Genomic DNA, 18,197 nt, shown 5'->3' on the forward strand with positions numbered 1-18,197 from the left:
CTAAGTAGTTTACACAGTCTGGAATTTAAAAATAAGATCTGTTTAAAATAACAATATGCCATAATAAACTCATAAATCCAATGAATATGTAATAATAGTAAAACAGCTAAAAATAACACTAAAAATGTAAAACTAAACAGTAAAAAAGCACATGGTTTGATTATTTTTATTTAGGTTTTGAAGTCTCCCATGGTTTTTATCGTGCACATGTGTGTACACACACACACACACGCACACACGCACACAGAGAGAGAGAGAAAGAGGGAGGATAAAACTCACCTCTCTCAAATAAATGGAAACCAGTAACAGATTTTTTGTCTGGGCTCCTCGGCGCACTGGCCTCGGGCTGTGTTGGTGTGTGGCTCGACAGCAATCAGAGGTCATAATTTCATTGGCAGTTAGCATCAGGTTTAATTTTTCTAGCATGTTACATTTACCAAAATGTCTGGTTTCAGTTATGCTTAGGCACTGACTGAATCAGCTCTGAGCAGCATGATGGCTTAAGGTACCTGAGGTTTATGGAATACATATGCTAATTGTTTTCAATCACTTTCCTTTCTAAACACAAAAATGTGTTTTCTGAAGCTGAGTAACAGTAGTCCTTAACAACATTGCTTCTTTCTTACAGGAGAGCACCCTAAGTAGGTAAAAATCTCAATTTTACAAGACTGCCACCTACTGATTGACATAGTTGAAAAACCCTCCAATTAAGGTGCTTTAAAAAATATGTACGGTTTTTCCAAAACAAAACAAAATTAGGTGCTCTTAAAAAATTGACATGTATCATCTTAATCGCATTTTAGGAATGTGACCAAGTCCATATAGATGATGTTTCTTCAGATGATAACGGACAGGACCTAAGGTGAGCACCCTTGAATGTGAAGTGACCATCTCCCTTTTATAGTTTAATTACTTACCTAATTAAGATGGACTTTCTGTTTGGTTAACTTTGGGCTTTTCTTGCATCTAAATAGCACATATAACTTTGGAACAGATGGCTTTCCTGCTGCAGCAACCAGTGCTAATTTATGTTTGGCAACTGGTGTACGGGGCGGTGTGGACTGGATGAGAAAGTTGGCCTTCCGCTACAGACGGGTAAAAGAGATCTACAACACCTACAAAAATAATGTTGGAGGCAAGTGATTACCACCAGCATCTCAGTGGGTTAAGACAGTCCAGATACAATTCCAAAAGTACTGTACACTTTTGTGTCACACTGCTTTGAATATAATAGCTTTTTTTAGGGCAGTTTCATCTCACTGGCCATTATTCTGCTGTGATTTAGTGACAGAAATATTGGACTGGAGCCAGCTGCCCTGGCTATTCCAGTCTAGTCCTGTCTCTGTTACCTAGTGATGTGACCTGGGGCGAGTTTCTTGACCTCTCTGACATTCAGTTGTCCTTTCAAGGAAGGAATAGCATCCTTCGAAGAATTAGCCACCTCTGCCCAAATCACAAGATGGGTTGTAAATCTCCTGCTACCGGGTAAATACTTGGATTAGTTTGAATCTTTTGACTTTGGTTCATAATGGCTTTAGCATGAAAAGGGAATACAGTGACTTAATAATAAAAAGTTTAGGGGTGAGGTTGGTTTCCTGCATGGCTATATACAGATGCTGAATGATGCTGTCGGGGAAGCCTGTGCCTTCCTTTGGATAAAGGCCTTTCTGGGTCAGTCCCTCCCAAGAGGTGGCAAAATGACCACCAGTAGATCCAGCTTTATACTCTACCAGTAGTTTGGCACATCCATGAGGGGAGGGAATCTATTATTTCCTAATAGATTTAGCAAAAGTTCCAAGACTGACTTCCACTGGCCAAGCGAATGCTGTACACCTACCCGGGGAGCCAGAAGGTGGAGTCACCTCTGCTCAAACTACAGTTAGAGGAATGCGGAGAGTAGGTTCCCCAAAAAGAAGAGATGACTTCTATAACCAAACCAAATAAATACTTGTCAAATGAATCATACTATGTGAAAGATACTTTGTATACTATAAAGCTTGAGGCTGGTATTCATAGTACTCTTTAAATGTTAATTATTTGTAAAGTCGAAGAAATATATTGGTAAGGAAGTAGTTCATCATGTGCTTTTAAATCCTCAGGTCTGCTTGGTCCAGCTAAGAGGGAAGCCTGGCTGCAGTTGAGGGCCGAAATTGAAGCCCTGACAGACTCCTGGTTGACACTGGCCCTGAAAGCACTCTCACTCATTCACTCCCGGTGAGGCTCTCTGCGGGGTCTTTGCCAGGAAATGGGCAATGCTCGTGCCTGTTCATTTTGGAGATTTATTTTTCAACAGTCTTTTTTTTCTTTTTGTTCTCATAGGACAAACTGTGTGAATATTTTAGTAACAACTACTCAGCTCATCCCAGCATTGGCGAAAGTCCTGCTGTATGGATTAGGAATTGTATTTCCAATAGAAAATATTTACAGTGCAACTAAAATAGGTGAGCTGCTTTTCTTTTCTTTATAACAATCAGCTCTTTTCCTTCCGGATAATAAAAATGAAAGGCAATAAATGAAACTTTTTTTCCAGAATGCTACATAGGTAAAAATATATATATAAGAATAATTTAACCAATTTGCAAAACTGGATTTAGACGTAAGAGAAACATAAAGCATAATACAGGAGCTGAAGTCATAAAATTGTACTTGACTGGCTAACGTTAAGACCAGGGCATTTTAGGTAGAGTAACAGCATCGATTCTGGATTATTATCATATTTTTATCCTTTTAGGCAACATTAACAAAAATATCTGATTTTCTAAGCTAAAACAAACAGCAAGATAAAATTATACAAAGTAGAAATGAAACAACTCTAATAACAGATTTCTTTATTACTAGAAATATTTGTTTTGTTTTTCATTCAATACGTATAATCAATTGAGTTTCCATTTTTGTTGTGGAGATTTAAAAGCTTCTTGCATGAAAGAAACATAGGTGGGAGGAAAAGACTTATGAAATTTAGTTAGAATATAAATCAAGGCAGAATCAACATAGGGATAAAAAAAGACATGGCTCCTGTTCTCAGGGGAAGCAGACAGTTACATGACAATCCAATATGATACAAGAGTATGCAAATGAGCATGTTTTAGTTGTCTGCTAGATGTCCTGAACTGTACTAAGCATTTTGCATTTAAAGTCAATCTTTATAATCTTTCCATTTTATAAATGAGGAAACTAAAGTCCAGAGACTTAAGTAAATTGTTGCAGTCAATAGCTCACAAACCCAAGGCTCAAGCCTCATGTTTCTGTGATTCCAAGGTCTAGACTCCTTGCTGTATCCTACAGGGTCCTACTGCTAAGTGCTTGAATGTGCACATGACTGAGGAAGCATTCACTGCCACCCAGGAAGAGACAGAGGCCAAGTGTCTGTGAAAGCTAAAGGGAAGAAATGACATTTGAGCTGGGTATAGAAGAGCAAGTAAGAGTTCAACAGGTAGATGGGCTAGTGAGAACAATGCAAATGGACAGAGAAATTAAAATATGTTCCCTGCTGAGGGATTTGTGAGTGGCCCTGGGTAGCTAGTGTGCAGTGCTCATTAGAAGCCAAAGCTGAAAAGGTATACTTGGGTCTAGGCATGAATGGCCTTGTAGATCACCCTAAGGAGATGAATGTTATTTTAGTCCAGGGGAAGGGGTATGAGCATTCTAGCAGGTGGCAAGAAGGCTGTCTTTGGCTGCTCAACTCCATATAATAAAAAGGGGCAAAAATGGAATCCCTGTAGGCCTAACTTCCATTTGCTTGCACTTTTACACTTCCTGTGCTTCTCCTTCAAAGCATTTACTAAATGATTACTAAAAAATTACTTTTATAATTATTTGTTCATACTATGACTTCCCCGTCATACTGTAATAATCTTGAGGACTAGGTTTGTCTCTCTTGCTCATCATAGTAGCTGTAACACCCAGCACACAGTAGGTACTCAATAAAAGTAGACATGAATTTGTTGAATGAATGGCTGAATAAATGACCATTTATTTTGAAGAAGGCTAACACAAGATTTCTCTTAGTCACCTGGGTCAATAGTGGCACAATTAACTGATGGGGAAATCAGGTTTGATTTTTATCAGTGTTGAGTTGGAAGAGACCCAATGGGGTCTTCAATCAGTGGCAGAAAGACACACTCAGCAAGGTGCTGATGGGATTCATCCAGGCTAACCTTTCAAGTTAGAAATACATATCTGGAGTTTGAGAATGACTGATGCTTCCCAAGAAGGGCCAAGAACAAATTGTTGGAAAATATCAAAAAGCAAGAAATATATCAAATAGAGTGAAATTCCTAGTAGCCCATTATAATCAGAACTTTTATGTGCTTTCATGTTCCATAAAAATAGCGAACAGTTTAAGTCACATGTTAATTCTATTTTCATCTATATCAATTAAGAGGAATTATAATTATATAGTGTTGTAATCAGGGATTGTGGAAAAGGTTTGCCAGCACATGAAAGTTGGAACAAATGCCGAAGCAGCTCATAGTACAGAAGCGGGTAGAGCTTAGGTTCTCAGAAAGAAAGCAGGAGTAGTGTATTATGTAGCATGTGCATTGAAGTTTAATCCCAAATAATTTGAAAATGATAATATAATAGGAAATTACAATCCAGTAAGCGTTGTTTTTTTAATGGGCATTTTGTTTAAAATATTAAGCTTTAATTCTTTTTCAATACAGAATAAAAAATTTGTGGTGGTAGAAGTAGGATTTCACCATCAAATAAGATATATGTGGGGAATCAATGCAGAAAACCCAGCAATTTTTTTTTTCTTTTGACATGGAGTCTTGTTCTGTCACCTAGGCTGGAGTGCAGTGGCATGATCTCAGCCTGTGCCTCCTGGATTCAAGTGATTCTCCTGCCTCAGCCTCCCCAAGTAGCTGGGATTACAGGCACACACCACCATGCCCAGCTAATTTTTGTATTTTTAGTAGAGACAGGGTTTCTCCATGTTAGCCAGGCTGGTCTCAAACTCCTGACCTCAGGTGATCTGCCTTGGCCTTCCAAAGTGCTGGGATTACAGGTGTGAACCACTGTGCCTGGCCCCAGTAATTTTTATTGTAGGCAAAATGCTAAAGTCATAGGAGGAGATGACTGGTATCTCAGTTGGCAGAGCTATGATGACCTTTCAGACAAAATGGACTCATCAAAATGAATACTTCATATAAAACTAAAGTTAACTTCTAAAATCTAAGTTTCATTTTCTTAACCTCTATTGTGAAAAATTTCTACATGACCCCAAATTGACAAAACCAAATAGCAGATAGTATATGGGCAAGGATTTTTTTGTCTACCACAACTTCACCTTTAAATTACATTGAATTTACCTTCCTTTTTCCACAAGAGGGAAACTTTGCAAAAACACATAAGCATTTCCCCGTAAGGAGGGAAAAAAGTTTCATGACATCGAAGTTTTTTGGTTGTATATTTTTGCAGTGAAAACTACACTTCGTATTTGCTTCTTAAAGTGATTTAATATTTCACAGCTTAGTGGACAACTAAAGAGGCATTTAAATTGCATCCTTTGAAGAAGGCTAGCTCTATTTCATTGTGTCAGATGCAAACTAGAGATTTTAGTGCAAAATACAAATATAAAGCAGACATTTGTTTAAGCAAACAAGCAATTTGTTCATGTGTATATCTGATCCTTATTTGAAAGAGGTGTAGGCTTCGCTCAGCCATTCACATTTGAAAACTATAAACTGTCCCATTGTCCATTAAAATGACCCTATTGGCAGTCCAAGACTTGGAACACCAGTTTCTTCTCTGAGAAGAAACAATGCTTGCATTAACTGTGGGAATGTGCTGACAGTGTAGCCACCACAGGAGCCCAAACTAAGTCATGACATGGGAAAGATAATAGACAGATAAGGGTATTCCATTACCTTTATTCCAGTTTTCCTCCAGGAAAGTGCTTCACTGAACATTAGATGTCTGGGTAAGGCAGGTACCATCTTGCTGCACTACCCCAAATTATCTGACATTTATTTGAGAAGGAGTTTTACAAGACTACATCAGACTTTCAGGGTCTTTAATTCAACCCGAAAATGAAGGAATAAGCTAATTCCAATGTTTGTGTTTTCTTGCTAGAACAAAAACAAGTCCAGTTAGTTTTTATCATTCTCAATAGTCTTTGGATCAGATATTTTCAAAGTTTGACATATGGAAAAAAAAACTTTTTTAAATCAAGTTAAAATATGTTGCCAGAATTGCCTATGTTTGAGTTCAGCTTATATATAAGGGGAAAAAGAAGTCCCACTGCAAAACAGTACTTTCCCCCACTACCCCAGTTGCAATGCTGTGATTGACTAGATTCCATTTTTTAATAAATGAGTCCTTGGGAAGAGAGTATTTAACAATTTCCAAAGGACAGGACACCACACTGCTAATTAATTTACTTTGTAATTTATTGTGCTGTGGCACATACAACCCAAGTGGCATAAAAGCATTCCTCTTAGAGGCACAAGTGGGGCATTCGAATCAGAGCATGAAGAAAGCATTTTATATAAAAAGTTCAAGCACTGTCACATTAGGTTACCCAAACTTCACATGTTCTATCATTTATTTTTGTTCACTAGGAAAAGAAAGCTGTTTTGAGAGAATAATTCAAAGGTTTGGAAGAAAAGTGGTGTATGTTGTTATAGGAGACGGTGTAGAAGAAGAACAAGGAGCGAAAAAGGTGAGCGTTCCTACATGGTGCATCTTGTCTCGTTTGTTTTTCCAGTCTTCAGGATTCTCATCACTGGATCATTTAAACAGGTTCCATTTCTGCGAAACACGTGATGAATATGTGCAGTACTGTAAGCACTGAACAGGGTAAAGTAGAATTCAGTAAATATGGAGTGATCTTTCTGAATAGTAGTGTGCACAAACTCAAGGGCCACCACAAGTGGTGTTCATAGAAGGTAGAATTTGAGAGCAGAACTGAAGTGTTGTTAGTGGCGTCGCTGTCATCCAGAGCAGAGATAACACATGTGCCAGCAGGACCTTCTCTGTACCCATGGCAGACATGCCAGATGGTTCAAACCTTGTTACCTGAGCCTGGACGCAGCCTAAGAACCTTTCAAACATCCTTCAGAAGCCTCTACCAGTTGGTCAAAGTTGGCCTGGAAGATAAAACTATCTGCTGCCCCAGAGGACTCGATGTCTTCTTTACATCATGAGGTCCTACCTGTCTCTCTCAGGGCAGGGGGAAGGGAGTGGACCCAACTATAAATCTCTTGACTCTCGCTTTGCCCATTGCACTTCATTATATTCTTCTGAATCTCTGCAGGTGTAATTCTATCATTTCTCTGAGCAAAAGCTTTCTCGTTGTGCCTCTCACTGCATTTTTAAAAGCCAAGGACCACCTTCCTTAGCCTGGCACTGAGGGTCTCCACAGTCTGGTTACAGCCTGCCTTTCTAATCTGTCTCCCTCCTGTACCTTACACTGTAGTCGTGTCAGTGCACTCAGCTTTCCTTGACCATGCCTCACAGCTTTTCCTTCCTGCTGTGTCTCCTTGGAATCTTTTCCCTAATGCCCTTCTGTCATGGTCTTAGTCATTTGCAAAATTCAATTCCTGTACTACCTTTTCTGTTATGCTTTTAAGAGATCAATTATAGTCATGCTGCCTTATATTTTAACTGAAGGAGCTGTAGTGATAAGTAGCTTGGATTCTTGAGCCAGACAGCATGAGTTTGAATTATGACCCTGCCACTTACCCTTCCTGTAACTTTTTGAACAAGTTCTTAACCCTCTGTTCCCCTTTCCTTGTCTATAAATGAGGATAGTAATAGCACTCAGCTCATTGGGCTATTTTGAGGATTAGATTTAGTAAAGATATATAACTCCCATAATATAGATATGTGTAAAGTGTACAACAAAAGGTAGCTGTAGTTATTGTTTATGTGCCTGTTTCAGCAAAGAAATGGGAGCTTCACAGATTCAGGAATCTTACTTTGCTTGGTTTGTTGAGACTGTCTTCAGATTTTTTTATAACTCCCTGAATATTGTCTTAGTTGTACTCTGTAAATGTTTCTTGAAGAACAATTAAATATTTTATGGGATTAACTAACAGCATAATTTTCCATTCCCTTCCTTATACACTCACTCATAGGAATCCATGTATATTTATTTCCATAAATGATACAATATTTCAGCCCTTCTGGAATATTTCAGCATATGCCAGAAATAGCACATAAGGTCACCAGATTACAGATGCAGCACTGAGCCTAAGTATGATACATGGCCAGCCTTCCTACAGGCTCTGAAGATGGCCTAGTTTACCTTCAGTGCCTCTGAGTTCCACTAAAATCATAATCACTGACCCTAATTTTATAACTAGATAATTTTATGAATTCCCATAAATACAGAATGTATCCCAGTCACAAACTTGTGTGAGTCTGGTTGGTGCTGGTGGAAACCCACACATGACTTCAGGTCTCCTCATGTTCAATGTGAAGCAGCGTTTGCCATTTAAGCAGTAGTTTTAATCTTCCCACTTCACCGATGACCCACCACTAGTGTCATTGGGTGCCTCTGTTACCTCTCTGGACTGTGTTTATAAAATAAAACCTTTCCCAGACTAAGCAGGTCAGAATCCCCAAAACACAATCCTGGAGAGGTGAAGAGAATGTTTTCTGAGATCCAGACTGAAGTCTTCTTTCTAGGAAAGCCTCTGGAATTCCCAAGCCATTCCTGTTCAGGACCCTCCTAGTGGCCGGCAGGGCAGGGATGGAACAGATTTGCTCCTGTGACCAGTATGGCCCTAGGCCAAGGTGTGACTCCATCTCCAGGCTGGTCCTTCTCCCTCTGGTATCCACCAGACAGTTTAATATCCAAAATTGCCAAAATGTGGCCTTCTAGCTTGTGGCAGGTAGAGAGGGATGTTTATGAAAGTGATTACTTAAAATGCAGGGAACAAAACTGAAATCCTTTGGATCTTATCAAGGTTTCTGTGAGTGAGTCCCTTCCCAAACCTTTCTGATAAGTACAATTCTTAGAATTGAGAGTATTGATAGGGGTAGAGTATTTGCTGTCTTTGAAGAGCAGTTAAGATTTTTTTTTTCTTTTTCTAATTATACTTTAAGTTCTAGGGTACATGTGCACAACGTGCAGGCTTGATACATAGGTATGATACATAGGTATACATGTGCCATATTGGTTTGCTGCACCCATCAACTCATCATTACATTAGGCAAATGCTGACACTTCCTGGTAGATTCTAATCCTGGCAGCTTTGACAAACAGGTGCTCAATGCATTTTGCTAGTAGAGCAGACATGAAAACTTTATGTATTTCTGATGTAACAAAAGGTTTTAGTTAAAGGATTTTAGTTAATTTTTATACTGGAAATAGGCTGAGGTTCATTTTTAGTTTTTGGTTTTTGTTTTATTTGAGAAAGAGTCTCCATCACCCAGGCTGGAGTGCAGTGGCGCGATCTTGGCTCACTGCAACCTCCACCTCCTAGGTTCAAGTGATTCTCCTGCCTCAGTCCCCTAAGTAGCTGGGATTACAGGCATGCACCATGATGACTGGCTAATTTTTGTATTTTTAGTAGAGACGGGGTTTCGCCAGTTAGCCAGACTGGTCTCGAACTCCTGACCTCAAGTGATCCACTCGCCTCTGCCTCCCAAAGTGCTAGGATTACAGGCATGAGCCACCGTGCCCAGCCAGTTTTAGTTAATTTTTATACTGGAAACAGGCTGAGGTTCATAATTTTTAAATCTATAGACAGTTCCTAAATGTTTGCCTCACTGATTCATAGTCTTTAGAGGGTTTCCAATTACTTCCATGTATATTATAAAGTTTTAATACTAATTTAATACACATAGAATGTTGGTGATGGCAGTAGGAACAACCCAACAAAATACTTTAAATTCAAATGCTGGTACAATTCATTTACAACAGTACCAAAGAATAGATTATAAGGTGTACAAAACTATTCTATTACAATTATTTGGAAAATCCTTCTTTGTACAAAAGTATTCTATTATAATTATTTGGAAAATCCTTTTTTTTTTTTTAACCTTCTTTCCTAGATCACTCTGATAATAAACTCTGATATTTGTGTTTTCTCAACAACCAATCAACAATTACAGAATAAAATTAAATATAGAATGGCTTAAAAAAAGATTGTTTCTACTGTTTACCTTTGGACATGTCTTTTTTTTTTTTTTTTTTAAATATAGGGCACACACAAAAAAGAAATTAGGCAGTCACCTGCAGAAACCATACTGAATTTTTTGACCAAATGAGTCCTCCTAGCTTTCCATTTTTATTTCATGGATGACTGTATGTGATAAGAGTCCAAAAATATCTGCTGCAAACCACTCTTTGTACCTTGAGAACTGCCTGTGTGGATGTGTAAAATGGACAAATTTTTCCCAATATCTAGATTTCTAATAATCTTGCAAAAGATTCAGACGTCATCAATTTACAACTTAGAGTGACAAGTTGAACATTCCTTTATTTTCTAACTTTATTGAAAGAGAATTTTGGTCTAGCCTTTTCAAGTTAACTAGTATATAAATAGTCATCCTTGTATATGAATTAAGAGACAAGGATCTAATCATTCACAAAAGATAATGAGTATCTTTAAAGTGGAGTGCTACAGGGAAGTAGAGAATACTTAATATTTAACCTATGGGAAACAATTTACGAGGAGAAGCCCTCTACAGTTCAACAATATCTCATTTTTAAAACTACATATGAAAACTCAAGCTAAAGAAACTAAGAGATTGCTTTCTATGCTGTAGGATTAATAATAATGGTAGTAAGTAACAGAAATTGCTACCAAGCCAGGCTCACACCTGCAATCCCAGCACTTGACAGGCCAAGGTGTGTGGATCACTTCAGCTCAGGAGTTTGAGACCAGCTGGGGCAACATGGCAAAACCCTGTCTTCATAAAGGATATAAAAACTTACCCAGGTGTGGTAGTGGGTGCCTGTAGTCCCAGCTACTCAGGAAGCTGAAGTCGGAGGATCACTCGAGCCCGGAAGGTAGACCGCAGTTAGTTAGCCAAACTCATGCCACTGCACTGCAGCTGGCACGACAGAATGAGATCCTGTCCCAAAGAAAAAAAAAATGTTACCAATTATAAAGCCCTTATTATATACCAGTCCCTCTTTTAGGCCTTCCCATCCATTTTTCTCATTAAATCCTCATAATCCTATGAAGGAATCCTTAGACCTATTTTACAGATGAGAAAACTGAGGCACTGTAAGGGTGAATAATTCGGCCAAAAATCACACAGCTAGAAAGTAGCTAAATCAGGATTTGAACTCAGTTATTTCCTCTGACTGTGAGATCTAGTGAAAAGTTTCTGCAGCCTGAGAGTGGTGGCTCACACTTGTAATCCCAGCACTTTGGGAGGCTGAGACAGGTGGCTCACTTGAGCCCAGGAGTTTGAGACCCGCCTGGGCAACATGGTGAAACCCGTCTCTACAAAAAGTACAAAAATTAGCCCAGCATAGTAGTGCTGCCTGTGGTCCTAGCTACTCAAGAGGCTGAGGTGTGAGGATCACCTGAGCCTCAGAGGTCAAAGCTACTGTGAGCTGTGATGGCACCACTGCACTCCAGCCTGGGCAACAGAGTGAGAACCTGTTTAAAAAAAAAAAGTTTCTTCAAACTATAAACTACATTTATGTATCGTCAATATGACTTGACTTACAAAAAAGAATTTACATAGTTTTTCAAAAAATTATTAGAATAAAATGCAATTCTTCTTTCTCTTCGGGAGTTAGCTATAACTATATAAGTGTCTTCTTTCCCCTAATTTTACATTCATGATTAAAATTTTCAAAACGCATAATTCTCATCATGTGCTTTAGCTCCTGAGCAATTTAGTTTATTAAATAAAATTAATAGCAAACCAATGAAGTTCTGCACATTTGAGCACTAAAATGTTTTGCCAAATCAAAACATTTTACATTGCTTCAAAACTGATTTTAACTATTTAGCTTGTCTCTCTTAGTTCCCTGTGTCCTTCGAAATTTAATACGACATGCTCTTCTTTCCCCTGTAGAGATCTGTCATCTCCTTAAATAATGTTCTTTTGCTAGAGATTGTTACTTTTTTAAAATCACAGAAACAAAACCCAGTAAGTAAATCTGCCAGTTGCCTGTTTTGTTAATGGTCAGTTGAAATCTATTCTGTCATCCTTATTCTCTTTGCCAATGTAGTCCAAGGGCTTTCAGCAGTGATTTTATCTAACTCTATAATTTGTATCATAAAAAGTACCTCCTTCAAAGAGAAGAAGTTAGAAATACCTTTCTTTCGTAAAAGAACAACCTCATTTTGAAAGGATCTCTTGCAAGAGTTTGTGTGAGTGCCTCTTTGTTCTTGGAAAGAGTGTGGGAAGTCTCTACCTATTGAAGTCTTCCTTTGACGTATGTCTTTTGTTGTCAAAATCTACAAGTTGTTCTTTTTTACCATAAAATTGTTTCCCTAATGCAACATGGCTTGAGAGAAAATGATTAGACCTAAGTATGATTGTTTAAAAAAAAGAATGTAGGAAATAGTCTCCTGTACATTGACATCTAGTTTTCATTTCTAGAGTAGCAAAAGTGACCTTGCTAATAAATTAACTATTTTCAGAGAACTATTTAAAATAAATATCTTCTTAATGGGAAAGGGAGAAAAAATGGCAAGCATCCACTATTCTGCACAATGAGAAAGGCTTCATTAAATACGTTCATTTTATATGTGCATTCCAAAACTTGCTGAAATCCAAGATGAAGCTGAGAACCTGATTAATGATGCCCAATTTCAAGCTTATTTAGGAGAAAAATACAAGCCACTTTTATAAAATAACATTTGTAAAGCAATTTTTTGTTTTTAGTTTAAATGGGACATCAAGGTTATAAACACCAAGTACGGTGAATGTGATTTTTGTAAAGTCATAAATTCATTTATAGTTAATCACTTACTATAATGCCAGGTTTTGAACTGGATTTCATCGTCATCCTTAAAGAGCATACTTATGTCTAGAGGGCAAGCAGATATATAAATAAAAGAGCAATGTTGCACAATAAGTTTCGTAATAAGTTCTCCCTTGATACCTTTATTTACAATTTGAAAAGTATTTGTACCTCCATCTGCAAAACTTTCTAAATATGGTATGTGCATATGAAAGCACAAATAAGTATTTTTTTACACAAATGAGAAGTATACACTTTTTTTCATACCTGCTTTTTCACTTAATCCATCCTGGTAGTTATTCTGTATCAGTCCACGAAGCTTTGCATCTCTAATGCTTTCAAGTGACTGCATCGGTATTCCATTATGTGGATGTGCTATTTAACCAGTCCCCTGGGGTGAACATTTAGGTGGTTTCCAGTATTTACTACTGCAAACAGTTCTACAGTTCACGCATGTACAAGTGCATCTGTAGGATAAATTCCTAAAACTGCAGTACTTAAGTCAGAGAGTATATGCTTTAAAAACTTTGAAACATTGTAATTAACACATTTTTAATAATTCAGCAAAATTCTATTTACATATGTGTATCCACATACCCAGCATTTTATATGGTTGATGTTATATGTAGTCTAAAGGTATAAATGCTAAATATCAGATGAGGAAGGATGGAGGAAGGAGATTTTTGAAGTTGCTCCAGGAGGCAAGAAAAACAGGAAGGATGTGTCATTGTTTTCCATCAGGCAAAATTTTGGTTCTGAAGACACAAAAGCATGTGCTAATTTTAGGCCTTGATACCTACTTCTCTCAATATATGCCTAATCTTGATAAACGAATCACATGCATGTTGCAGTTCCAGCTGTCGTTTCTGTTAAGATTTGTGGGTAGCTCTGTTTTTAGTCCCAGGGCTTCAGCAACCTGAGAGAATATTTCTGGGTAAGTATCCCATGTTCTACCCACTGAATGTCTGAATACAAGCAAATGAATTCAGCTATCCCAAACCAGTTGGCCCACTCGGACATGATTTGGGGTTCTTTGATTCCCACCCACCACTGAGTCACATGAACTCTCTCTTCACAATATGTCTTGCATCTATTACACCCACTCCATTTCCACTGTAATTCTACCTAGTTTCTCTGCTACCAGCCAGAAACATCTTTAGTCCATCCTTCCCGACTGCTGCCCTAAATTGCTTAAAATACCCCCACCTATTTGTGGAAGTGTTAGCACTGAGGAAGTGTCAGCCTCTTGCTCCTACCATTTACAAGACAAAAGTCTAAACTCATTAGTTAGTTAGATATTCCAAGTGCTGCTACCTTGACAAGCCTCCTTAACATCTCTATGATTTTACACACCAGTCCAGCCCCATCCTCCACAGGCCAATTACTCCTCCTAACTGGGACCCCTATCCACTTCCCCTCCACCTCTCCAACTTCACCCATTCTTCAAATTCAGCTCAAGCTCAGCTTACCCTCTCCAGGTTACAACTGAGCTCTCTTTTCTCTGAATTTATCTTTTTAATTCTTACTCCCTCATTGCCTTACATTGTAATAAAATTGTTTCATCAGTTATATCTTGCCTGCTGGTCAGCTCTTGGCATTGGGGATATATGTCTTGTGTGTATTACATATCTACTGTAGCTACGGTGCTATGCAGGTAACAGACTTTGTTTTGATAATAAAGTCACAGACTTTCTTTGACCTAGAAGCAACCCGGAGTCATTTTCCGTAAACCCTCATGTTATAAAGAAACTAGGGCTTCAGGCAGACTGTGTCATAATTGAAGGTCACATAGCTAACGTCAAAGTTGAGAATATAACCCAGGTCTCCTCATTCTAGCATGTGTTTTTCTTTTTCTCTTTTGCCACCATTTCTCTCTGATTTCATATAAGAAATGTTTGTTCTAGTGGCTAAGCATTGATGCAAGAGAAAAAAAAGTTTACTTTGTATCCAGTTGTCCTGAGAAGCTTTTATAAATGCATAAAATCTTCACATCAGTACGTACTTAGGGAAAATATTATCATTGTGCAATATTAGTTCTGATTTTAGGACAATCATCTTCGTAAAAACATATAAAAATACTTGTGTGAAGTGGAATGCCTTTTCTCAGAGCAGGTTCAGTCAAATTCTTTAGCATGTCAATTGTCTGAGGTTCCCTATGTTCCCCACAGGCAAGTTACAACTATTAACAATGCAAATCTGAAAACTATTGGTGCAATCAGAATCCTGCACTGAAGAATGCCATGACTCTTGGAGAAATCGAAAAGGGAACTCCTCTAGACTGTCTTCTTATAGTCATTCACTTAATATAAAATGTGCATTTCTTAAAGAAGCCCACTATTTTTGTGAGAATGAAACTGCTAACCACAGCCGACATCACTACCCTGCATGCCATGAAAGAATGCAGAGGATAGAGTTGCTATCCTTGTGGGTGGAGTGTCCCCAGAGTCTACCAGTTTTCTTTCATGTACACCAAAGATTTGCAAAGTTTTCATTGTAGAACCTCTGGCACTTCTGCCCAAATGAGTGGCCCATCCCCACTGCATTGTGATAAGTTGTCTGTAATATGCTACAGGAAGTTTCATCCTTTGAACTCATTTCAGGGTGCTGCTTGACCAAGTGGTTCTTATTAATACTCTGTACAGGAAGACTAAAGCCATTCATATTTTAGTGCTAGTAAACAAGCCAACTTAGGGTTGTTAGCAGATTATCTCACCTTTCCCGATAGTGTTGAGTATGGTTTAAAAGAAAAACGTAAGTGTTCTCTAGGCGGTATCAACCCACACACATGTGCAGATGAGACACACAGCCATTGAACCAGTCCTTTGTTTACTATGAAATTAAATGCCCACTTTAAACTTTATTTACCAAAGAATTAGCTGGATTTTTTTTTTCAGTTCCCTTTTCGATTTCTCTGAGAGTCATGGCATTCTTCAGTGCAGGATTCTGATTGCACCAATAGTTTTCAGATTTGCATTGTTAATGGTTGTAACTTGCCTGTGGGGAACATAGGGAACCTCAGACAACTGACATGCAAAAGAATTTGACTGAACCTGCTCTGAGAAAAGGCATTCCACTTCACACAAGTATTTTTATATGTTTTTACGAAGATGATTGATTGTCCTAGAAGTTTCTAGATGATTATCTGAAGAGCTTTCAGCATCCTTTGTTACATTCTGAGCTAATAGTACTTAAGATCAATAGAAATACTATATAACCCCTTTAGCTGTTGACAAAAAAACTTTGAGGAAGGGCAATAATGATTGGCAAACCTAATAAGAAAAACAATTAGAAATAAAGAGGATATAAAAATAGATACCAAGTAGGTGGTTAAATAGCAACACTGCACAGTTGAATACTTGAAAACTTTTAAAATAATAGTTTTCTTTTAAAATGTGTCTAAAATGAATTTGAGATTAAGTAGTAAAATGAGTAGGATACTGAATGGAACATACTTGATAAACATAATTTCAAGTATGTTTGAGTATGTACATATATGAAAATATAAAGAAATGTTTATAGTGGTGAGCTTTGTGTAGTAGGATAAGAAATGATTTGTATTTCTTTATAGGGTTCTATATTTTACAACATTAATTTCTGTTCTAATGAGGAGGAAAGCCATAGGATCAAACGTTTTTCTAACCCAGGTCTATGAATCATAGTCACTCTTTTCTGGTGTCTCTTACCCCACAGAGAATGGATGGGGGCAGAGAGAGAGAGTTAGTTTGAACCTGTGCTATGGTGCTGATAATATACACAGCTGAATAAAAAGCCTACAGAGAACAGCTAGGAGGCCTTACAGCATATGAGCTTCAGAGTCACACCTGGTACGGATCTTGGCTTCACTCCTTACCAGCTATTTATTTAAACCTCTCTGTTTCATCACCAAGCCTCAGGTTTTTTTTTTTTCTTTTTTTTTTTTAACTAGTACAATAGTAATAGTAGTACCTCTGTCTCTTTGAGGTGCTTAGCATAGTGCCTAACACAATATCCAATAAATCATAACTACTGGGATTTATGAATTAGGAGTTTATTACAAATAAACTCCTTAGCAGGGCTTACTAGGCCCTGCATCAGCTGGCTCCTGCAGCCACTCATGTCACCAGCCAAGTCTTGCTCTCATACCCATCTAGTATGCCAACAATGAATGTCTCCATTATTTTCTGTCCCCCAATGCACGTAACCATCAGAGTGCTTTTCTGAATGTTAATCCTTCATACCTAGCTCAACTATCACCTCCTTTCAGATATTTTCCCAGTTCACTAGGCAAAGGTAATTGCCCGCCTCCTACAAGATATAAATGAACACTGATGATTGCTGTGCACTTTTGCTACCCAAAATAGGGTAGGCAGCAACACATGCATCTCTGTGTCTTCTACACCTGATACAGTGTGCTCTGTATGAATGAATGCACAATGCTACGTCTTACAGTGTGAAGTTTCCAAGTGGAGGAGCATCCTTCTAGAAATCTACAAAGAAATATTTAGTACTAATTTCTGGACTATTCTGTTATCACGCAACAACATATATATAGATACACCAAAATAGTCTTGAGTCCAGAAAGGTCTACATATGGGAATGTGGTATGTGATTTCAATAGATAATCTGAGGCAAATGCATTGTTAATAAGTAATAGTTTATATCCCAGTATGTAGCAGCTATGTGATCTATATATCAAAATAGTTAGTGGCTTTCACTGTTACCTACACATTAAAAAAAAAACAACCCTCATTTCTGTTTGCTTCTATGCCACATTCTCCTATTAGTCTGAAATTTTTCCAAATTTCTCAGAACTATAATTGCAAATTATACTCCAGGCTCCACATTCTTTTTTTGCTTAAGAATCCTATTCTATAAGGTAAACAGAATTTTGTCCTCTGGAGGGTGATGGTTATCTTTCCCTTAAAAAGGTTTTGCTGATGCATTAGTACTTACTATAGTGCTTTGGAGCAGTAAAAGTTCATCACATTTTTGACCCTTCATGGATGACATAACTTCTGATTTCTTCCCCTTTTTCTTGTCCTTGGTTTATTCACGTGTATCACAAACATTCCCACTACTTAAACTAGATTTTTAGATTACAAAAACCTAAAACGAAACAACAAAAAACAACTTTAGATGTTCATTTAAAATGTTTTCCATATGGTAAATCCATTTTAAGGTCAATATGAAGAATAACTGAAGGAAATAAATAAATGGAAAAAAAATTGCTTCATATGTGAGCCACAATTAAGTTAGAAAAAATGTAAACTACTACTAACTAAGGAAAACTGCTTAAACTCATAAAGTACAAGCTTTTTAAACTTTCAGCATG

The 18,197-nt window shown here is 37.7% G+C and overlaps 1 protein-coding gene and 1 long non-coding RNA gene across 12 annotated transcripts in view; one reads left to right on the plus strand and one right to left on the minus strand.

Moving 5' to 3' along the window:
* EYA1 (EYA transcriptional coactivator and phosphatase 1) overlaps nucleotides 1-18,197 on the plus strand; it is a 349,363-nt gene that overhangs the window by 328,832 nt on the left and 2,334 nt on the right. For 9 of the 10 annotated variants that reach the window (XM_063612625.1, XM_063612623.1, XM_055297987.2 and 6 more), the window contains 5 exons: nucleotides 804-862; nucleotides 975-1,135; nucleotides 2,100-2,214; nucleotides 2,320-2,441; nucleotides 6,564-6,664. In XM_063612625.1, coding sequence (XP_063468695.1) covers nucleotides 804-862; nucleotides 975-1,135; nucleotides 2,100-2,214; nucleotides 2,320-2,441; nucleotides 6,564-6,664 — 558 coding nt within the window. Of the gene's footprint in view, nucleotides 1-803; nucleotides 863-974; nucleotides 1,136-2,099; nucleotides 2,215-2,319; nucleotides 2,442-6,563; nucleotides 6,665-16,576; nucleotides 16,711-18,197 lie in introns of all 10 variants that reach the window. The other variant, XR_010114399.1, reaches the window with a different exon arrangement.
* The window catches only part of LOC129492757 (uncharacterized), a 29,713-nt gene that overhangs the window by 10,910 nt on the left and 606 nt on the right, over nucleotides 1-18,197 (minus strand). Inside the window, exons 2-4 of one of the 2 annotated variants that reach the window (XR_008660944.2) lie at nucleotides 17,819-17,971; nucleotides 10,892-11,031; nucleotides 918-1,115 (exon numbers count right to left, since the gene is read on the minus strand). This is a non-coding gene — a long non-coding RNA (uncharacterized lncRNA). The remainder of the gene's footprint in view (nucleotides 1-917; nucleotides 1,116-10,891; nucleotides 11,032-17,818; nucleotides 17,972-18,197) is intronic. The other variant, XR_008660943.2, reaches the window with a different exon arrangement.

Source organism: Symphalangus syndactylus, chromosome 11 (genome assembly GCF_028878055.3).
Source record: "Symphalangus syndactylus isolate Jambi chromosome 11, NHGRI_mSymSyn1-v2.1_pri, whole genome shotgun sequence".
In the NCBI taxonomy this organism is placed as follows: domain Eukaryota; kingdom Metazoa; phylum Chordata; class Mammalia; order Primates; family Hylobatidae; genus Symphalangus; species Symphalangus syndactylus.